We start from the raw sequence: 24,253 nt of genomic DNA, 5'->3' as shown, positions 1-24,253 counted from the left end.
ACGCATGCCAGGAGAATGCGCTACTGCTTGAGCCACATCCCCAGCCCTCCTTCTGATCTTTGGGGGTGGAAAGGATCCCGGAGATTGAAAACTAAGGGGCACTTAACCACTGAGCCACATCCCCAGCCCTGTTTTGTATTTTATTTAGAGACAGGGTGTCACTGATTTGCTTAGCACCTTGCTTTTGCGCTGAGTCTGGCTTTGAACTCAGGATCCTCCTGTCTCAGCTCCCAAGCCACTGGGATTACATATATGCACCACTGCACCCAGATCTGATTATATTTATTTCCATCTTCTCTGTATTTTCTTAGGCTAGCTAAAGGAATGTTAATTTATCTTTTCAAAAAAACAACTTTTATTTTTTCCTAATTTTTTAAAATTTTGTTTCCTCTCTAATCTTTATTTCCTTTCTCCTACTAACTTTGGTCTTAATTTCTTCTTTTTATTAGTTCCTTGAGGTATAAAGTTGTTTATCTGAAATTCATCTTCTTTTGTAATATAGGCATTTATCAACAGAAATTTCCTGCTTATATTTCCCTTTACTACTACTACTTTTTCTTTTTATACTAGGATTGAAACCAGGGGTGCTTACCCTGGCCCTTTTTATTTTTCATTTTTTATTTTGAGACAGGATCTCATTAAATTGCTGAGGCCCTCTTGCTAAATTGTTGAGGCTGGCTTTGAACTTGCAATCCTATTTCCTCAGCCTCCGGATTCACTGGGATTATAGGCACATTCCTCTGCACCCAGCTTGGCTTCTTTACCCCATTGGTTATTTGAAAGTGTTCAGTATGATTCCTACATATTTGTATATTTTCCAGCTTTTTTTCTGCTCTTAATTTCTGCTTTCATTACATTATGTTCAGAAAAGACTCTCTGTATGGTTTCAATAGTTTTAGCTTTGTTAAGACTTCTTTTGGAGAGCTAGCAGGTGACATATTTTTGAGAGTGCTTTGTATGTGCTTGAAAAGAATGGGTATTCTACTGCTCTTATTTGGAAAATTCTATATGTGTTAGGTTCATTTGTCTATGTTGTTCAAATCTGCTATTTCTTTGTTGATTTTCTAATTCTATTTACTGTTGAATACAAAATATTGAAGTCTCATTTTGTCTCTGTGTTGCTAGCTCTGTCTTCAGATCTACTAATTTTGCTTATGTGTTTTGATTCAGGATATTATATATAATATCTTCCTGATAGACCCTTTTTCTCATTCTATAGTGTCTTTCTATTTCTCCTGTGCTGTTTTTGACTTACAGTCTTTTCTGCCTGATAAAATTATAGCTCCACTTTTCCTCTCTTTGCTATCATTGCTATAGAATATCTTTTTCTATCCCTTCACTTTCAGGGTATTCATGTCCTTAAATTTTAAGGGAGTCTCTTGCACACAGAATATAGATGTGGCTTCTTTTCAAAAGTTTTTTTAGTTGTAGATGAACACAATATACCTTTATTTTATTAGTTTATTTTTATGTGATGCTGAGGATTAAACCCAGTGCCTCACATGTGCTAGGCAAGTGCTCTGCCACTGAGCTACAAAATCCCATAGATGTGGCTTTTTTTTTTCCATTTAGCTTGATTGGGGAGTTTAATCCATTTGCAATTACATTTTAAATTATTATCTTAAGGAAAAGATATACTATCACCATTTTGTTAATTGTTTTCCCCATTGTATTATATTTGTTTTGTTCCACTTTTCTTCTCTTGCTATCTTCCTTCAAATTTTTTATGTTTTTATGCTTTGATTTCTTTCTTTCTTTATTTTGTGTAATTTATGTATGTATTTTATGTATGATTAGCATGGGTCCTACATAAAATAACTTACATGTAAAACAGTCTAATTTCAATTACATACAAAATTCATTTATAAAATATAGGCAGAAAGGAAATACAAACATCTCTTAATTTGAACATCAGATCTTAAACTTCATTTTTTAAAGAGAAGTAGACATTAAAAACTATCTATTCAGCATCAAGTCATTTTTGTACCTTTCAGAATAATAAAAACAGGGAAATTTGTACTGTGTCAGTACAGATATAGAGAATATTCTAATTTATTCATGATAGATATAAATTAACATATCTTTCACTGTATTTTTCAAACTTTTTTGACTGTGACCCTTTTTAAAAATTTTTTTTAGTTGTTGATGGACCTTTATTTTTATTTATTTATATGTGGTGCTGAGGATGCAACCCCATGCCTCACACCTGCTAGGCAAGCAAGCGCTCTACCACAGAGCTACAGCCCTAGCCTTTGACTGTGACTCTTTTTTGAATCATCCAAACTATGAAGTTTTTTATCCATTGTAACTCATATTTCCATTGTAACTCACAAGTAGAACTGAAACACGGTTTTACAAAAGAACTCTTAGGCTTGTTATGTAGGATATACTGGTATTTTCTATCTCTTTTTCTCCCTGCCTCTTCTTTCTTTCTTCTGTTTTCTCATGCTGATCATGAACTGCCTAAATAGGTTGCTAGGGAAGATGCTACAATTTGTAAGACAGTACACATAATTTTTATTCAATATAGTGTTAGGTGTATTCAAAAATATAGTGTTGAGTGTATATTGGCAGTGTTTTGGATACCCCTGCTGTCCTACATATTCTCTTGGCCCAATGTTTATATTCTAGACACTGCTGCAACATCTAGCTGCACAAGGTGTAATCCCTCACATACATTTTTCTTTCTTTCTGGACTCTTCACTTCTCCACATGGGATACCTGCACTTGAGCAATTAAATAATTTATTTTATGTTTTGGAGACGTGGGGATTGAACCCAGGACTTGCTGCATACTAGGTACATAATCTACGGATGAATTATATCCCCAGTTCAGCAATTCTGAACCTGTATGATCCTGGCAACAAAAAAAGTTGACACCCCAGGTAGCAAGCCTTGATCACTGGAGATGGGAGCCAGTGGTTAAATGTTTCCCTTTTCTGTCTCTTGAGTGGTTAATTCAAAATACATCCTCCATGGAGCTTAACAAGATTGAGCCCCAGGCACCTACAATGTTGAATTCTCTATCGATGCCTTTCAAACTTTTTTCTATGAATATCCTATAGTGAATTTCACCTTTATGTATATGCATAAAAAGCCAAAATCTGCATTTGTTATCAAGTAATACTTGAGAATGCCTGGAAAGTCCCAAACTCGACCACCATGTTGTCAGGAAGTTCAAGTAATCACATGGAGACACACATATGGAAGAGAACTGAGACCTCTGGTTGACAGAGCATCAGCTGAGTTCCCAGCTTGTGGCTTATATCAATTACCAGCCAGGATGCCTTTCAAACTTTAATGTATACACAAAACACTGAGGAATTTCATTTAATGTAGATTTTAATTCAGTAAATCAAGGGAGGAACCAGAGACTCTACTTTTCTAACAAGCTCTGGTTATGCTGATACTGGGGAAACACATTTCGAGTTGCAAGGAACTAGAAAATGCAACCTTGGATTGGCTTTCTGTTCATCCTTTTCTCTCTCCCAGTGCATCATATCCCCCTTGAGATCAATCACTTCCCCCAAACAAGCTATCTATATACAAGCCTGTTTCACAGTCTCAGTTTTTAGGTGGAATCCAGGCTAAGATTAGTAGTATTGACCCAGCTATTCTACTTCTAGAAATATAGCCCAGAGATATAAAATAATGTCACATACAAGGTAATTCATTATAACATAATAACATAGTAAAAGCAGAGTAAATAATGCATAGTAAAATAATGTAATGTAAGGATTGAACCCAGTGCCTCAAGCACACTAGGCAAGTATTCTGCCACTGAGCTACAGTCCCAGCCCTAAATATGTTTTTTTAAATTACAAATTTAGAAAGGCACAGTAAATAATGTAATGTCTAAAAGTAGATGACTAGTTAAATTACTTATGATATCTTTATATTATAGGTTATTACATAGTTATTAAAACCATAAAGGGCTGTATACATCAATAAGAAAAATTAAAGATGTATACTAAATGTAAAAGGCAACATACAGATTACACAATAATACCTCCACTTGAATAAAATAAGGAGAAAATTATACACATTGTATATGCATAAAACCACTTGGAAAGATAAAGAAAAAATTATATTGGTTTGGAAATGGGTGGTTTGGGGATAGGAAGGACAGAAGACTTTTCCTAGTAATGATCTTTATACATTTTCAAATATTGAACCATATGATTGTTAACTATTGAACTAAAATTTTATATTTGGTTTAGAAGGATTACTTTTTTCTTCTTTGAACCTCAGGGTACTCTTACATTTAATGTTCATCACATACTCAGATCAGTATAGAAAAAGATCATATATTATATATGTATATAACTGTGTCCATATTTTAGTTTTCTAATAGATTCCAAGCTAAATTATAAAACATACTGTACTTTTAAAATGTATGACTGTCAGAGCACATAACAATATGTATATAGTAAGCATTTTGTAGATACCTGCCAAATTTATTTGCATACCCAAAATTTGGTTCCACTACCAGAGGAATGCCTACAACAGAGCAAATTATGCTTATTGCCTAAAACTCTTCTTAACTGCACAGTAACTCTGGAAGTCACCAGAGGAGGAAAGATAATGGTACTTAAAAAAAAAAATTGAATTATAGCAAAATAGGATTTTTTTACTTTGATAAAGCTGTGGAAGTATATGTAATGCATTTTAATGAATTCTTGAAAAATGGGTAAACTTTTTAGAGTTTTAAATCCAAGAATTAAATATAAATTATCTTAGAAATTCACTTACAGATATTTCTCAGTTATCTGATGATGTTAAGAGATCAATGAATATTTGAGTGTCTTTTATGACCCAATTTTGCATTAGGCCCTGAGGATATAGTAGTGAGCAAAAGCAGACATGGTCTCATATACATTGAACATCAGTATAGTGAATGAGACAGACATTAATATAGCATTTATGCTCATCTTTGAATAATTACAAATGAATTAAGTTCTTTAAAGAAAAGAGGTTCTTAGCATGCATCTGGTATAGGTTTAGGGTACAGATTTAGCTCTTTAGTTGAGATCTAAACAATACAGAGGGTGTGCAGAGCTCTATCATATAGTTCATGTTAAGATTTCATTTTCTTATTTCCAGGTGTATTAGCTGCCTATTGCTGTGCAACAAACCCACTCCACAATTAAAAAGCTTAAAACTACAATTTATTATTTCTCACTAGTCAGTGGGTTGACTTATTCTTCTTCTGACCTTGCCTGAGCTCGCTCACTATTTTTCAATTTTTATTTATTTATTTATTTTTACCTTTATTTTATTTGCTTATTTGTATGTGGTGTTGGGGATCGAACCCAGTGCCTTATGCATGCTAGGAAAGCGGTCTACCACTGAGCTATAACCCCAGCCCCTATTTTTCAAAATTTTTAAATTTTTTTTAGTTGTCAATGGATCTTTCTTTCTATCTTCATTTTGTTTATTCATTTTTATGTGGTGCTGAGGATTGAACCCAGTACCTTACATTTGAGAGGCAAGCGCTCTGCCACTGAGCCACAACCCCAGCCCCTCTTTCTTTCTTTCTTTATGTGTGGTGCTGAGATTTGAACCCAGTGCCTCACACATGCTAGGTTAGCACTCTACCACTGAGCTACAACCCCAGTCCCCTGAGCTACAACCCCAGTCCCCCTGTAACTGCATTCAACCAGTGTCTAAGCAGGAGGCTTGGCCTCTCACTCCACATGGTCTTTCTTACCAAGCTTCTGCATGGCCTAGTGGTCCCAGAATTCCAAAAGGGTACAGATAGAAGCTGTCAGTCTCTGGAACTTAAGTACCACCACTGTTGCTTAAAGGAAGTGAAAAGGCCAGTCCACATTCAAGACATGAAGAAATAGATCCTACCTCCCAGTGAATGAAACTGCAAAGAATTTGTTACTCTGTGTGTGTGTGTGCGTGTGTGTGTGTGTTAAGCTACTGTAATCTACCAGATGTCTATTTATTCAATAATTATTTACTAAGCATCAACCATGATTAAGATACTATAATTTGCCAGACACAGTGGTGAACACCTGTAATCTGGCTCAGTGGTTAAGCACCCACTACCAAAAACAAAAACAATAATTTGTTGTTTTTTCCTTTTCCTTAGAGAGCAATAGTATTTATGAGTTGTAATTTCATTTTCCATAGAAATAAATATTTGTGAAAATTTTTTTCCTCTGATACAAAAATGAATCATTATTAAATGAATAAAATATAAAAAGAAGACTCATACCTATTAGAGAAGAGTTTGGGCTGAGACTGTAGCTCAGTGGCATAGTGCTTGCCTAGCATTTTAATCCTTAGCGCCACATAAAATAGACAAGTAAAGGCATGCTGTCTGTCTACAACTATAAAAAAATATTAAAATTAAAAAACATTTTATAGTCAGAAAAAAAATTCAGGACATGTCAGTCCCTGAAGTTATGAATGATATATATAGGAATTATGAATGATTAATTTGGTGGTGATAATCTTAAGGAAGTGGATTTTTTCTTTGTAGTTATATTATAGTTGTGCTCTCAGGTTTATTTCAGCTACCTTATAAAGGTGGTTTTTTTCCCAATTCAAAGTTTTCCCTTTTGGATAATTCTGAATGAATGAATGAATATTATAAGTAAAACTAATGACAAAGTTTCTAGCTACCTGTAATTTTGTTTCTTGCAGGAAACATCACAAGAAAACTAAAGTATTTTATTTGCTTAGAAAGCTATTTTATGAGCAATAATACCACCTAACTTTTTTTGCAATATTTTTTAAATTCTAAGAATGATAAGAATGCTGCTTTTCTTCTGATGGAAAGTGACAGGCTAATCATCAGTTTACCCAGAGTAAAATGGACAGAAGCAGCACTAACTATGGCATCTCAGCTCCAAGAAGAGTGTATTGCATTTATTGTAGAAAACTTCTCCAAGATCATTCAGAGTGAAAATTTCATTCTCCTCTTGCAGGTACTATGTCTACAATTGTATTCTGTATTCAGTTTTGTTCCATCTTTGTGTTGTAATTTTAATTATGTAAGAGTTTTTATATGCAGGTTGCCTTTGATTAAATTAGTATGATTTAAATAAATTTCACAGCAGATGGCATGTTTGCATCAGATTTAGAGCAGTGATGGACAGGATTTTTGGCTCACAAGACAAAGAAGGCAGGAGGGACAGGTTTGAGTGCCCTGGCAAAGCACATTGTAACTCTGGCCAACTGTAACCCTCAATCAGCATAGTCACATTTTTTAAACCAAGTTGTAAAGATACTGTTTTGGTCTGTAATACAATTATGGTCCTTGCAAAAATTCCCTAACTTATTGGGGAGCTACTTTCTCTAAAATTAGTAATTGAATAGAGAACTTCTATTGCTTATTTCTAGGTTCTGCTATTATGGCTGTGTTCTCTCTTTAAAACTGTGTGTATGTGGGGTGTGTGTGTGTGTGTGTGTGTGTGTTTACATTTTAACAAAAGAAAGGGAAAGAAAGAACATATGATTTCTGATAGATTTCATATAGCTAGTAATTATGATTATTTTGCTGTTATGACAGACTTTCGCATTTCTTACACATTTTACATGATTTCTATTAAATATCAATTCTGTGTTTTGTAGTCACAAGCAATGAGCAGCACAGCTGATCTGTTGGACAAAATTTTAAAAGCAATTGAAGAAAATATTACCACTGAAAATAGTTGCTCTCTTCTTATGGCTGTGGACACATTACTAAACTCTGAAAATACAAAGGAAATGGTACTGGATGTAATAACATTCATTAAAATGATGTAATATTTGAAGTATTTTAAGATTTTAAATTGCATTTACATTTTAAATGTTGCATGGGCCATTGAATCTAGTTAATAGACATGTGGGGGTTGATTATGGTCTCTACTTTTGTATATGTTTGGAATTTTTCATAATATAAAAGTTTTTAAATTCCATTTATATTCAAATGAACTTTTTATGAAAGTTTAGAGTTTGGCATTTTTTTAAATATTTTTTGTAGTTGAGATGGATACAATACCTTTATTTTATTTATTTATCTTTATGTGGTGCTGAGGATTGAACGCAGGGCCTCACACATGCTAGGCAAGTGCTCTACCACTGAGCCACAACTCCAGCCCCTAGAATTTGGCATTTTGGCTCATTTATTCTAAACCTAGTTGTTGGTACTTAGAGTTACATTGTGTCAAATATTGCCAATATATCTTCTGGTCATTATATTAAATTCTTGGATATAAAACATATGTTGTAGAATTATTGCCTTTTGTTGATATATATTTTTAATTCCTTTTTCTCTTAAAAAGTCATAAAATTAGATTGACCAGGAAAAGGCAAAATTTAAATATTATTTTAAATGCAGTTAATCAGTGGTAATTAGTAAGCTAGTTGTAAATTATTGGCATCTATATTCTATAAGAATGATGAAAATTTCATCATATTTATTATTATTGCATAGAGTATTTGACCTTGTAATGTCATAGTTGATTTTAAAAGGCTGTGGAATATATTCATAATGGACATTGGTGTTTTAAAATAATGTTTGGTTGAAAGGGTAAGATTTAGCTTCACGTTCACTTAAAATTCTGTTAATGAGTAAGCCCTTCATAAATAATATGTACCCTATGATCTTAAAAATCTAAGTGATGACATCATTGATCTAGCTTAGGAGTAAGTAGATTCGGAAAGGAATAATGACTGGTTGCTATGACAATGTGGCTCTCACCAGCTGCTGATTTGTTGCTTGAACACAGGGTTTTACGTGCAAGATCCAGGCTCTGCGTGATAAGCTGTGGATCTTCCTGGTTCAGTCTTTCTATGCTGTTCGTCACACAGAAAGCTGGAAGCTGATGAGCACAGATGATCAACAGAAAATCCAAGCAGGTATGTTAGCCTTGAAATTTTTTTATTCTCATGTTATGATCTTTGTGGCAGCAGATATTTTGAAGGTGAACATTCTGATAAGTAGAAAGGTTAACATTTGTATGCTTCTGTTCAATAATACTGTGCTAACCAAAACTAGTGATAGTATGTTAGGCAGTTTTAATAAATCATGTTTTGTTTTTGCTGCTGTTAGAAATTGAAACTCATTTCCTTTATATATACATATAAATTTTTAATCCTACTGTATATTAGCAACAGTATTCAAGCCAAATTTGCTTAAAGGCATTCTTGTGAAAAGGTTAGAAGTATAAAAGAATATAATCCATATAGAACAGATTACAAAACATACTTTCTCCCTTTGAAAATATATTTTACCATAAAGATTTTCCATCTTTTTCAGAAGACACCCTTTCTTGTGGTTTTGCCTAGATTGCATGGGTTTTTTTCACAATTGATTTGTTCGGTGATGTGATGTGTGATATTGCAGAGTGTCCCTCAGGAACCACACAGTGGTCTCTGATACTTAATAGGTACCATTTGAAACATAAGCATTAAACAAAAGATGTGCATTTCTCAGAATGTGTGATTGTTTCAAAAAACCAAAAATTTGAGGGTGTGGAACTAAAAATGGCTTCATGACTATTTTGGGATTAAAGCCAGTGCCTTAGGAAAAAATCCTGGCATATTCTGCAAGTATACTTTTAAAAACAGTTTTAGCTAAGGGACTGTTTTCTGAAGTAAACATTTATTTCCTATAAAAGATGGAAGCTATATGTGATGAAATATATTTTTGGTAATGTGTGAGTATATAAATCCTTTAGTGATACAGTTAAAATGTGAACTGCTGTCTTATGTTGTAAATCTAACATGATAGTGCAGCTAGATGTTATTCAAACAGTACTTTTCAAAGAAATTCCATTTTTTAAATAACAAAAATCAAGAGATCTTTAGAAACTGGAATTTTTTTGTAGTGACTATTTCTATGCTGATTTTTAGATGATAGTTTATCTTTACTATAATATCTATACAATGTGAAGAAACAAAATAAGATTAGCATTCCTTGAGTAAATGTCCTTCAACTCTTTTCTAGTTGGTAGCAAACTTTGTTTTTCTCTGTTTTAGAGGATTTCATAGTTAAGTTGAACTTCAAACAATGTTCTTTAATTCTTCAAGCACTAATTAAAAATATATGTAAATACACAAATCTAAAGAAAATATCATTGGTAATACAGATAATTATCAAAAAGAACTCTCCATTCTATTACATTCCATCAGTGCAGTAATAATATTTATAAACCTTAAATATGAATAATAATGAATCCTGATTTATGCACAATTACTGCATTGGGAAACACAGATTAAAAAATATTTGGGGGTTGTCTTTGTTATAACATTTTTTGTATTCTAGCTGAGTTACTGACTTTTGGAAGAAATTTTCTATTAATTTTTTTCCATATATTGTTGTGCAGAGTCATTTGATTACTGTAAATCAGTCTTTACAGTATCACTTCTAGAATCTTGCTTTGTCCTATAGCACATATCCTGTAAAATAGAGATTGTGGAAGATGCATGATAGTTAGATAATTTAATATATTTTTATTAGCTGTTTTAATAAAAATAAAATTTTGGAAATTATATATTTTTATTCAAAATATGTCTTAAAGCACCATAACCTTCAAAAGAAAGAAATACATTAGCTGAACTGTGTTGATAGACCTCATACTATTATTCCTATATATTTTCCTGACGTCATTCAAATTCTTATTTTAAGTGCATAAACATGAATTCCCCAGTACTTCTCATATAAACCTAACTTATAAAATGAATATTTATTTAATTCTAAAAGAAATAATATGAGTTTGAGAATTGTTTCTTGTTTTATTTTCAATAGAATCTTATTTTTTTGTTCTGTTTTCTCCTTCCTCATGACTTGCAGGCAAAACTAGGATATATTTTTAGTTAATTTCAACAGAGTATTTTTATATTTTTAGGATAAATATTTTTTATGTTTAATTATTTATAAAATATCATATTTGTCATAATGTATAATTTTTTGAAATTTGGAAAATAAATGAAACCAGTTATCTAAAAATTTTCAACATGAAAAATTTCTGGGTTTTTGTAAATATGTGAACATTCCTTGTGAGATTGCACTTATTATTTATTAATTTTTAAAACAAATATCTTAGGAACTAGAGAAAGATTGAAAATGACATCCTTTTTAAAAAATTCTAAAATACAATAGAGAATTATTTTTGTGCACTAGATTGGTTTCAGGTTTTTGTTGTTGTTACTTCCATCAAAATATAATGTTTTGTACTAGAATTCTATTTTTCTTGTGCTTCTTTGGTAAAAGTAATACTTTCTATAAAAAATAAATTGCTGTTTTTTCCTACAGCTGCATTTGACAAAGGTGATGATCGAAGACTTGGCAAAAAGCCTATATTCAGTAGCTCTCAGGTAAACTTCTGAATTTTATAGGTTCAATGACAAAATATAAAAAATTATTGAAATTTTTAAAAAAATATTTATTTAGTTGTAGATCAACACACAGTATCTTTATTTATTTTTATGTGGTTCTGAGGATCCAACCCAGTGCCTCACAAATGCAAGGCAAGCACTTTACCAATGAGCTACAGTCCCAGCCCCTTAAATTTTATTATTTTGTATTTTAGCCTAATTTTAAAAATTTCTTTGTTCATTAATTAAAGCTATTAGAAATAATTTTAAGTCTTTTAAAATCAAGTGTATATTAAATACATTTTTAAACGATGTGAATTTTTGATGTCCAGCTGGCATGAGAAGTAGCCACCTTTTTCATTTCCTTGAAAACCTTTGTGGCAAGTAATATATTGGAGCTATTCCAGTAGATTAGGAGTTTTTCAGAATTCTAGATCTAACTCAATGACTTTTTCTAATTAACCTATTTTTTTTTATTAAAGAAGGTCTTGCTTGTTCCAGTTTTCTCTATTTTAATTCACATTTTTTATGTGAAGAAAGCAATTGGTACCAAGAGCACAGTTGTGTTCTACTTTAGAAATTATTTAGTGTGCTTATGTAAGGTACTCAGTGTAATCAAATTCTCAGAAACAGTAGAATGGTGATTCCCAAAGACAGAGAGTAGAGTGGGTTATAGAAAAGGGGAGTTGTTTAGTGGGTATAGATTTTCAGTTTTGTAATACAAGAAAGTTCTAGAGATATGTTGTGTAACAAAGTTCATATAATTAATGTAACTGTACTGGATGCTTAAAAATGTTAAGATGATAATTTTGTGTTATATGTTTTTTACCATATACACACAAAAGTTACTTGATGTATTTATTATAACTGAAGTTATATTTTTATTCCCACAAAATATGTTAATACTGGTTAGGGTTTCAAGATAATTTATAGCTGCTTATGTAATCAATAATATATTTAAAAGTACAGGGACTGGGATTGTGACTCAGCGGAACAGCGCTTGTCTAGCACGTGCAAGGCGATGGGTTCAATCCTCAGCACCACATAAAAATAAATAAATAAATAAATAAAGGCATTCTGTCCAATTGTAACTAAAAAGATTTTTTTTAAGTGCAGAATTATACTAGCCTACTGTGTGCATTACAATGATAAGATGAAAATATACATTGAGAGTTCTAGTTTGGAATGCAAAGAATATAGTGCCCTTGCAGAGTGGCATAGGGAATCCTGTTTTCTTCTTTATAGAAAACACTGCAGCCCAAGCCAAACTAAGCTCTCATGGCTTAAGGCAGGATCAATATCTAAACAAATATCTTAGATAAGAAACTGGGATATTGGAGCTTTGTTCAGTAAACTTACTAGGACTATTCTCTAGAGTGTGTTTCACAATATAGTAGCTCCATCATATGTTCCACCTAAGAACATGTAGTTTGCACTAAGTTTAAGAATCAGTATACACTGTAGCTCCTCTTAGAGACTGTAGATAAAAATTATACCTTAAAAGTTGTGAGAAACACTACAGTAAAAGAAACTTGAATTTTGTTTCAACTAAATTTCTACTTGTTAAACTATAGGACACCACTAGGCTTCCCCTGAGTCACTTTAAAGCATATTATATAATTTCCCATAACATAGTTATTCTAGGAGATGTTACCTTAGGATTTTTTTAATGTACTTAAATTCCCAGTTATTCTTGTGGTTTTGTTGTTGTTGTTGCTTGTTTGTTTTAAGGCCTCCAGGAAGTAGTCTACCTGCCTTCTTTCCCCCTATTATAGAGCAGGATTTTCCTCCTCCTCAACCTTAAGGTTGTCTAAGAGTTATTTTCTGTTAACAACAATGGGAAGGAAATAGAGTAATAAGTTTCCCTCAGAAAAGCAGTGGTATACTGAAATGAGTGCTACATATAAAATTAGAATAGTTCACATCTTGACTTCACATTATTATCTTCACATTTGCTTATCTGTTAGATGGAATAATAAAACCAGCAGGATTATTGTGAAAATTAGTAAAAATAATTTTGAGGCAGTTGTCTGGTATGTAGTAAGTACTTAATAAATGTGAAATGAATACACATGTTTTTCAAACAAAGATAAAACATTTAGAAGGTAGAGAAAAGGCTGGGTGCAATGACACACACCTGTAATCCCAGCAACTAGGGAGACTGAGACAGGAGGATCACAAGTTGAGCCAGCCTCAGCAATTTAATGAGGCCCTAAGAAACTTAGCCGCTGTCTCAAAATAAAAAATGAAAAGGGCTAGAATGTGGCTTTGTGGTAAAGCACCCCTGGGTTCAATGTCCAATACAAAAAAAAAAAAAAAATAGAAGGTGGGAAAAAGTTAATCAGGTAAGACTGGGAGAAATGTCTAAAAGAGTGCTAGTACTAAAATTCTTAAAAATAAAACATCTCATTTCTAGTAGTTGCTTCAAAATAAAATGGGGATAATATATATGAAACAATTGGACATGTATTGGTAATTGTTAAAGCTGGATATTAAGTACATGGCAGTTCTGTCTTAATTATGTTTAAAATGTTCTATAGTAAGAATTAACCAAGGGGCTGGGGATGTGGCTCAAGCGGTAGCGTGCTCGCCTGGCATGCGTGCGGCCGGGGTTCGATCCTCAGCACCACATACAAACAAAGATGTTGTGTCCACCGAAAACTAAAATAAATAAATATTTTTTAAAAAAAAGAATTAACCAAAAAAATAAGAATAAGAATACATTAGAGGGTTATCTTTTATTTATTTATTTATTTATTTAGTCAATAGAATATGGTGATCATTCCCAATTGGTCATGTGTTCAGAAGAAACATTTAAACTTGGCAAATATAAGAGACTGCCTAGAAATTCATTTACATTGAATCTTCATCATATCATACTATGTTAAGTTTCTAAAGGAGTATATTTACCCCATATAATACATACTACTTCAAAGTGCAAAGATTTAAGGACAGAGCAAATTAAGTATAGTCGGTTTGAAGGGAGATAAAAGGTCTAAAAGCAGAACTTGACCTAATTTTAGGATTAAAAATAGAGGAATGTTATTTGTTGGGTTAAGATTTGATCAAAAAAGCAAAAACTGAGGAAAAAGCCTATCTGAACTTTATAAATATTAGACTCCTTGAACACTGATCTGAGGAAGATTATTCTCTACTCTATAGACATGCAAAATCTAAGGCCCAGCGTTGCTAATAACTTCTTAAATATCTCAGATCCATTGGAGGCAAAGCCAATGTAAGTCTCATGATTCCTTTATCACCATACCTCACTTTTTACCAAATTTAGCTAAGTTATTTATATATTTTTATTGTCTATATGCACACACACACGTGTGTGTGTGTGTGTGTGTGTGTGTGTGTCTCATTTTATCTTGGACAATTTTAAATGTAATATAGAAGCTTTTCGGATTTAGAAATAATTATATTATTGAATTATAATCAATATATGCGTAGTTTTAACAACAGCATTTTCTTGAGTCCCCAGTATATTATGGGCATGGTGTCAAGGGTTTTAGATACCAGAAGTGAAGACAATACAAGCTTTGCCTCCACAGTCTCATATAGCTTTACAAAGGGGAAAAAATGAACATTTACAATTTACCCCCCAAAAATGACAATATAATCTTATATTTTTATTCTAAAATTTTTACCAACTTTAAAATTTTTGTTGTTCTCTTCCTTCCTAAGGTTAGGTTTTAAAAATGATAAAGTGGTTGTGTTTGTCTTCATTATCTTTCTATTTTCCTCCTTTTTCCTTTTTCATATCCCTTTTCCTACGCTTTCTCCAGGTAGCCTTACTGTACTACCCTCTTGTTCTTTAAAAAAAACCAAGGTTTTCCGATGTAATATGTTGTATTTCCTAGGAGTTTTTTGTTTGTTTTAAATTAAGACTCCAAGAAGTAAACTATTCTTACTATAGAGAGTTAAATCTTTAATGATAAAATTTCTGGCATTTGGGATAGGGTTGAAGAGAGAGGTTTGGGTGAAAATCTTTACATTGTCTCTCAAATTATACCATTTGGATGATTACCACCTTGAAGCAGTAAGTCATGAGCTCAAGTCCTAATTCTGTCCCTTACAAGCTTATTACCTTGGGTAAGTCACATACTTGCTTTCATCCTCTATTTCTTGTCTAAAAACTGAAAATATCTACAGGAGCTATTTCATAGGATTATTGTAAAGATTAATTGAAATGATGTAGGAAAAAGGTTTTGTGTGGAACCAGGAATTCCTTAAAAAATGTTGAATATTAATATTTACTTAAGGCATGCTGAACCTTTAGGTCTTAATCTCTACCAGACCTAAAAAAATTAAAAATAGTATGGCTTTTATAAATATGTAAACCTTTAATGCTGTGTTTCAGGTTTGATTAAAGATAATATGGTCAGAGATAAAAAAGTTTTGATCAAAATGATCAAAGACTCAATCCAAGTTTTAAATGACTTTAAATCATAACATAAACTTTGTTATTTGTTTTTTCTGAAAAACTAGCTTACTGAAACAGAGTATTATATGTCAAATACTTCAGTCAAATTACAAAGTATTTCTTCTTCTTTTTTTGTAGCAAAGGAGACAAGTTTCTGATTCTAGTATTATAAAAAACAAATCTTGGAGGGAAAATAACAAGTGTTGGAGTGCTCTCTCTGCTAATCAAAAGATGAAATCCGATGGATTAGGAGCATCTGGACATTCATCAAATACTAATAGAAATAGTATAAATAAAACCTTGAAGCATAATGATGTAAAGGAAAAGGATAGTACAAAAGTATCATCTAAGATTACAAAAGAATTGAAAACTGGGGGGAAAAATATTTCTGGAAAGTCCAAAACTGTAATAAAGCCCCAAATAGAAAACAATGATAATGCAAAACTGGAAAACCTACCACCTAAAGTTGTGGAAAAGTCAGCAATAGCAACGGCAGCAGCAACTGGACATAAGAATTCAGTAAATGGAAAAGGAGTGAAAAATCAAGAAGGGCAAATCACAGGCGCCAGACCCAAGGTACTCACTGGAAATTTAAATGGGCAAACCAAAGCAAAACCTTTGAAAAAAGTGACAGGGAAAGATTCTCCATGCCTCAGCATTGCAGGACCTTCCATCCAATCTCCAAATTCAAGTGTGGAATTATCAATATCTGCTGGATGTCTGGGCAAACCAAAAGAAAATGGATCAGTAGAAGAGATGTCTTCTGGTCAGAAGCTATCATTTTGTGATTCTCCAGAACAGATGGTGAAAAACAGTGTAGACAGTGTCAAAACTTCCATTGTAGGTGGGTTTTTAGCACTCTAGTTTTTTTTTTTTTAATACTTTGTGTGTATTGTGTCGGGGAGCAAACCCAGGGCCTTGTACATGCTAGGCAAATGCTCTATTACTGAACTACACCTTTACCCCAAAACCTAATTTTTAATTGCTCTTAACAAGTAAGTTCTTAGAATAATGCTTGGGGGTCTTTTATTTTAAAATGCCATAAACTATTTATTTATATGATTCGAGAAAAACATAGTCCTTTCTACTTTAACACTTTTGTTTATAGTGTCTAACCAGTAAATTTTATACCATATTGTTACATGTTTGTGTATTCTATCCCATAACTGACTTTTTCTTAATTTATAGCACTAAAATCTCAGCCTGTTTCAAGAGTTACCAGTGGAACTTCCAACAAAAAAAGCATTCATGAACAAGACACTAATATAAATAACAGGTAGGTCTTCATTTATTGTTTAACCTATATGCTAACTTTCTCTGTAGTTAATTATATACTAATTTCTAACCAAATATTGTTAAAGTGTCTTTTCTTTGTTTAAAAAAAGTAAAATATTATACTGTGATATTTTAAATGATTGTCTTATTTATGAAAGAAGTATATTTATGCAAGAATGATTGATGTAAAATATTAGAAGAATATCTTTATACTTATGGCATTTATTATGTATTACTTTATCATACTTTACCTACACTTTTAAAACTTAAAAACTTATGGTTTCTCTATCTTCAAAAAAGATGTACTTTTATTTCTTGGGAAAAACATATTTCATGAGTGATTCTCTTAAAAGTTCATGTTTTGGAATCTCATTGTAATACTAAGTACAAACCATTTTTCTTAGTGTACTAAAGAAAGTCAGTGGCAAAGGATATAATGATCCAATACCACAGGCAATTTTGAAAAAAAGAGGAAATGGCAATGGACATGATGGTACAACTCGGCAGAGGACAAAGAATGCCCCATCTAATCTTGCTAAAACTCAAGGTAAAGCTGAAATAGTTGTGGGTATCATGGATATTACTTCCTTATGTAAGTTGGATAAGCAAAACTCAGATTTGGAACTTAAGTAGCAAATAAGACATAAGATGATTTTACTTATTTTACATTTGTTTCACATGATAGAGATGAGAGTTTAGACAAGTATTTTGATGTTTTGGAGGTATTGGTTTGGTTTTTATTATCCTTTGTGGGAAAAATAATTAAGGGAATTACTAGTTTATCTTTATTTGTGGTGCTTTTATAGAGTATGCCCATATTTCTTGACAGTTTCATAGATAACTATAAGAATTCCATCTGTAAAACCAACACTAAAAAGCTCTAAAAATAATGGTATAGTCTAGATAGCCATTATATATAGAGGAAGAATTTTAAAAAGGAAAGAGTACCATTTAGATTGCATGATCTGCTGACATAATAACTGATTTTAAAAATTACTTTTCTATATACATTAAGCCTTCAAATGTATAAGAGCAGTTTGTAAAATCCTCAGAATAATTTTGGTTTACATTATGAATTAATACTGAAAATCAATTTAAATAATAAGGCAGAGAAAATTATTTATATCTTAGTAATAGCTAAAAATTAAACATTTAAAATTATTTGCTAGAACTGGGGGCATATAACTCAGTAGTAGAACACTTTTCTAGTATACACAAGACTCTGGATTCCGTCCCTAGCACCACAAAACAAGCAAACAAAAAAAGTGTTTGATAACGCTTTTGGTCTATTTGCATTTGAATGCCAAAAATATCATCTCTAAGACTAACCAGTATATACAAATGAATTCCCAAAATTAATCTCTCATTCCCTTCAGGCAGCAGTTCTGGTTTCCACTACAGATTTAAATTAATGAGCTACAATAATAGTGGTCTTCTTATAAGAAGTAAAATGGTTTTATTCATGTTTAAAGGAAAAGGGAACAATTTCAACAGTTTTCTATTTTCTGTTTAGCTTGCTTCTCATTTCCAGCTATGTAAAACACAGCCTTCCCCTCCCTCTCCCCACCTACCAAAAAAAAAAAAAACTTGGAAGGGAAAACTTCCTTGCTCCTTTGGTCTAAGAAATCAGACTTTTTCCTCCCTCATATATTTATGCAAATCCAATTTTGGCATAAGGATCAAGGATCTTGAGGAAGAGAGTCAATTTTAACTAAGACCCTAAAATAGTCCCTATATATTTTAATAGAAAAATAATTTTTAAAATTTTATTGTATGACTAAGTCCTAATCTGTAATTGTCCATTTGATCATAGATATGTAACCTTTCATTGTTTTTATTTATTTTATTTTTTCTAAAGTAATTTAAAATGTTGAATTTCGCACAGATTTAGAGAATATATTGTATTTCTGAACTTTCTTTTCTTAGGATCCCAAGGTGAATCACCAAATTCAGTAAAATCTTCAGTCTCTTCAAGGAAGTCTGATGAAAAGTTGGACCATAAGACAACTTCAGATAAACAAACACCTCAGAAAAAAGTTGTTAAACAGGGACTCACAACTTTGCCTAAGGTTAATGCAAAAATGGTGTCAATGCCTAAAACACTGAATCAGTCAAAGAAAGGTGAAACTCTGAATAACAAAGATACAAAACAAAAAATGCTTCCTGGACAGATTACCTTGAAGACTCAGTCTTCCTCTCAAAGACCTTTAAAAAATGAAACATCTGTTATACAAAAAAGCATATTTAATCATGTAGATGATAACAAAGACAGTACTTCTGAACAGAAGCCTCACAAACCTCTAACTAATCTTGCAACCAAAATCAATGGCACAGAAGCATTCCAGTCATCATGCAGACCTGACCCACAAAAGCCATTAAGCGGTCAAGAAAAAGAATGCCAAAATATTTTAAAGCTGGATAAATCAGTAAAACAAGAACTGAAATCAGAACAAATTTGTTCAGGTAAAAGTGAAACAAAACTTCCCAATCACAAAGACACAAATTATTGCATTCCTACTGAAGCATATTGTCCTTCTGGTGAAAGTGATAGTGTAGATTCAAAATTTTATAGTACCAGTGCTCAGAAGTCCATGATTTCAAATCCAAATGAAAACTCCTTAAACTCTAATCCAATTTGTGATTTAGACTCAACAAATGTAGAACAAATCCATTTAATATCAGATAGAGAGAAAGAAATAGGGAGAAAAGATATAAATAGAACATCAAGCATGAAATGCATAAAAGATGTTTTACCTTGTATTCCTGAAAGGATAAACGGTACCTTAAATTCTGTTCAAGATGACAGAAAATCTAAAATTCATGTAGAAAAACCAACAGTTCCTACTCAGTTACCTAATGACTCTGCCATGAAGGAAGATAAACTTACTACCACAGACTCAGGTGTTTCCTCCAAATGTTTTTCGGGACAGACATCAGGAAAAAATTCTCCTAAAAATATGGAAACGTCAGAAACTCCAGAGAATCATGAAACTTCAGAAGCTCCATTCATGGGTCACTGGAATTTGAGTACCAATGTGCTGCATCAGAGAGAGAGTCCTGAATCTGACACGGGCAGTGCTACCACATCCTCTGATGACATAAAACCCAGGTCTGAAGACTATGATGCTGGAGGGTCTCAGGATGATGATGGGTCAAATGACAGAGGTATTTCTAAGTGTGGGACTATGCTATGCCATGATTTCCTTGGAAGAAGTAGCAGTGATACTAGTACTCCTGAAGAATTAAAAATATATGATAGTAATTTAAGAATTGAAGTAAAAGTGAAAAAGCAAAGTAGTAATGACATTTTCCAAGTTAACTCAACAAGTGATGATGAGATTCCTAGGAAAAGGCCAGAAATTTGGTCTCGATCCACAATAGTTCATCCTAGGGAAAAAGAAAATATTCCACGAGGCAGTGTCCAGTTTGCTCAGGAAATAGATCAGGTTTCTTCCTCAGCAGATGAAACAGAAGATGAGAGATCTGAAGCTGAAAATGTTGCAGAAAATTTCTCTCTCTCTAATCCAGCTCCTCAGCAGTTTCAGGGAATAATTAACTTAGCTTTTGAAGATGGAACTGAAAATGAAAGTCGTGAGTTTTCTGCAACTAAAAAGTTTAAAAGGTCAGTTTTACTTTCAGTAGATGAATGTGAAGAACTGGGATCTGATGAAGGGGAAGTCCATACTCCCTTTCAGCCTCCTCTAGATTCACTTTCACCTTCTGATGTTTTCGATGGTGTTTCTCATGAACATCATGGAAGGACCTGCTTTTCCAGATTCTCACAAGAAAGTGAAGAGAGTATTTTACAGTGTAAACAGCAAGAAAAAGGCAATAACACATATAAAAATGAAAGCACTCTTTTGGGTCTTAATAGCATTGACTCTTCAAGAAAAGAGAAACAGAGTGTTTCAGCCACTGACAAAGATAACACATTAGATGTCCTGTCCAAAGGAAGCAGGCAGTTTTTTCCAGAGAATAAAAAAGTAAATGGTGGAAACAATATGACTAATGATTTTCAGCAACGCAGCAAATTCTTGGATAGTGACATAAAATCTCAAGAAAGGCCATGTCATTTGGAGCTTCATCAAAGAGAACCCAATTCTGACACACCAAAGAACAACTCTATGAAATCTCTAGACTCCTTTCGGAGTCAAGTTCTGCCTCAGGAAGGTCAAGTGAAAGAGAGCCATTCTACAGCTACCGAAAAAGCTAATATTGCTTTATCTGCAGGTAATGTACAGAAATAGAAATGCTAAATGCATAAGAAAATAAGTTTATAGAGTTTTAAAGTTTTATGTAGCCCTGAATGTTATATTTTAGGTAGATAGAATAATTACTTACACAACAGTTTCAAATTTTAAATGAAAATTTAAATTTCTTGATAATATGAAAATTAACTAGTTATTCATTTATTATTGTTCACCGAAAATCTTAGTGAAGAATTAATATCTAGTAAAAATTTTGGTTGTTTATTTGACATAACTAACCTATTAGGAGATTTTACATAAAGAGCAAATATAAAATCTTAGTTTGTTATTATTTAGTTATTTATGTCTAATTTAACATAAGAATTCTCAACTAAGAAATTTTATTATACATTGGATATGATTTATGGACTTGCTAGTAATATATCTGAGGGCTGTGCAATAATTATAGTAATATGTAACTAAAAGCACTGAACTATTTTAACAACTAGATTATTACAATTTATATGCATTTTACAGAGAGTAAAACTTTCAGGATCAATATAATTCTATTCTAAAATTTTCAAGTAAAAATTAAATTTCCTTAAAGAGATTATATTTAGAAGCAATGATAATATATGAAAAAAGCCCAGGCTTATTTCATATGCACAGAAGATTTCCTGTCTAATTGTTTTATGTTTTTGTCTTCCTTATTATGGTAATTCAGACTAATGACCCACATTTGAAATATGCAATAGTGGCTGACTAACTATTGTATATCATAATCAAGAAAAATGCTCATCTATAATCCGTATTCAGCAAAATCATAAGAATAGGAGTTTTTTTTAAAAAAAAAGTTGTACTTTTTTGTTTGTTTGTCCTTGCTTGAATCCTTCTTTGCATGTGCAATATACAAATAAACCTTTAGATAAAATGTATTTATACCCCCTTTTGGAGTAGTGACTTACTTTAAAAGTCACCATCAGATAAATTGTCTTTTTTTTCCTCTTGAAGTTTCTATTGTAGTAAATTAGATATATGTGTACTTTCTATGTTTGTGTTGAAATAATTTGTTATTTTCTGTATAAGTTTTCAAATTAAAGAATGAAAAATTATTGTTAGTTGCCTATGTTGATTTTGCTGCTAAATATCACCCTTGAATTTTTTTAACATAAAGAAATGCCTCAGAAATTTTGTCAGTTTTGTATAAATGTTATTTTCCCATTTTGTAGTTTTTTGGGGGGCTATCATGTTACATTGTATTAATATTGTACTACAAAACTCTGAGGAGTACCAACATGTGCAATTTTTACATTGTGTAGTATTATGAATTATTTCAGGAGACATAGATGATTGTGACACACTGGCACAAACCCGCATGTATGACCATCGGCCTTCAAAAACCCTTTCTCCAATATATGAGATGGATGTAACAGAAGCATTTGAGCAGAAAATGGAATCAGAAACACATGTTACAGATATGGATTTTGAAGATAATCAACATTTTGCAAAACAGGACTGGACTCTACTAAAGCAACTGCTCTCTGAACAGGACTCAAACTTAAATATTACAAATTCTCTTCCTGAAGATCTAAATTTAGCACAGTATTTAATCAATCAGACACTCCTTTTAGCACGAGACAGCTCAAAACCTCAGGGTATAGCACATGTTGACACTTTGAACAGATGGAGCGAACTAACATCTCCACTGGATAATTCCTCAGCAAGTATCACCATGGCTAGTTTTTCCTCAGAAGATTGTTCACCTCAAGGTGAATGGACAATTCTGGAACTGGAAACTCAGCATTAAGAGTCTTAACATTTTGGAAAATTTTAAACTGTGTCACTCCTTTATTTTTTGATGCCTATATTATATCTAAATTATAATTGCATTAGCCAGACATAGACTGTCCTTAATATTGAGGGAGTCTTTCCAGTTTATTAAAGTAAGCATAGTTTATTTATTGATATGCTATCACATGTAGAGGGAAAAAAAGTGTTTTTTCTAAAGTTTTTGAGCATGTTTTCTATAATTGTTAGAGAAATTAGAAGACTTCTAAGGAAAAACACTTGCTTCAGTTTTCCTTTCCTACCTGATCATTTGTTTATAATTCAAGAATTTAAAATGTGAATGCGCAAGTATGTCAGTCTCTTTACCCTTTTACTTTTGTTCTGCATATGGTACCATAGTAGTTTAACAATAAAAAAAAAACTTACTGTACTTGTGTCAGTTTAAATAATCTGTGAATGACAATTTAACTCAGGTTGGGGTGGTTTAAGCCAGAAAATCTTGAAGCAAGTGTACCTCAAATTTCAACCACATTGTTAATAGGATAAGAGAAATAGAATTTCCTGTATTTCTCTTTTGGGGACATATCCAGAGAAAGGTATCTGCCCCTGTTCAAAAGCAGTAGGAAGACTGTCTACCTTACTTTGGTAGACTGCCTTACAGTTTAATTCATTTTTAGGTTAGGAATATTTTGGAATTGCACCTGCAGTAGACTGGCATTAAATATTAACTTGAACAAATTAGAATAAAATAAAAAAAATTAACTTAAAAATGGGTACATGTGGCAATTGAAGAGTTACTGAGTTTTAATTGTGTGTGTGTGAATGAATTTGTGCTTTACTGGTTTATATATATTAGTTCCTTATTTGCTTGATCAGATTATCTTTCAGTCTAATTTCAGTAGAAAGACAAAAATAAATTTTTTTACAAAATTATATAAGGGATAAAAACCTTTTCTATAGAATTCTATAGGGACTGAATACTTCGACCTTTGATACTGGTGGGTATTGTCCTTTAGGATAATGGGACTTCATATAGCACCTCTCTCAAAGCTTTATAGCTAACTCATAATTCCTCTAAAATATGTCAGAATTTCTATAATATTTCTATAACTTTGTGGCTGCAATCTAGTTGTATAGGCCAGGTGACTTTTTGAAATATACCTATTTATAAAGTACTTTCACAAAAGGAGAGGGAAAGGGAAGAAGTGGGGAGTGAAGTTGACCAAATTATGCTAGGTGTGTGTATGAATATATCACAAAGT

At 32.3% G+C, this 24,253-nt stretch overlaps 1 protein-coding gene across 1 annotated transcript in view; it reads left to right on the top strand.

The window, feature by feature from the left end:
- The window catches only part of BTBD8 (BTB domain containing 8), a 93,593-nt gene extending 69,762 nt beyond the window's left edge, over positions 1–23,831 (top strand). The window contains exons 10-18 of the mRNA XM_081307943.1: positions 6,758–6,940; positions 7,587–7,724; positions 8,726–8,855; positions 11,254–11,315; positions 15,880–16,585; positions 16,930–17,017; positions 17,421–17,563; positions 18,943–21,246; positions 22,541–23,831. Of these exons, the coding sequence (XP_081164069.1) occupies positions 6,758–6,940; positions 7,587–7,724; positions 8,726–8,855; positions 11,254–11,315; positions 15,880–16,585; positions 16,930–17,017; positions 17,421–17,563; positions 18,943–21,246; positions 22,541–23,010 (4,224 nt within the window). The 3' untranslated portion in view covers positions 23,011–23,831. The remainder of the gene's footprint in view (positions 1–6,757; positions 6,941–7,586; positions 7,725–8,725; positions 8,856–11,253; positions 11,316–15,879; positions 16,586–16,929; positions 17,018–17,420; positions 17,564–18,942; positions 21,247–22,540) is intronic.
- The last annotated feature ends 422 nt before the right edge of the window (positions 23,832–24,253 follow it).

Source organism: Spermophilus citellus (genome assembly GCF_964194105.1).
Source record: "Spermophilus citellus genome assembly, chromosome: 9".
In the NCBI taxonomy this organism is placed as follows: domain Eukaryota; kingdom Metazoa; phylum Chordata; class Mammalia; order Rodentia; family Sciuridae; genus Spermophilus; species Spermophilus citellus.
This window is presented reverse-complemented; position numbering and strand designations above follow the sequence as displayed.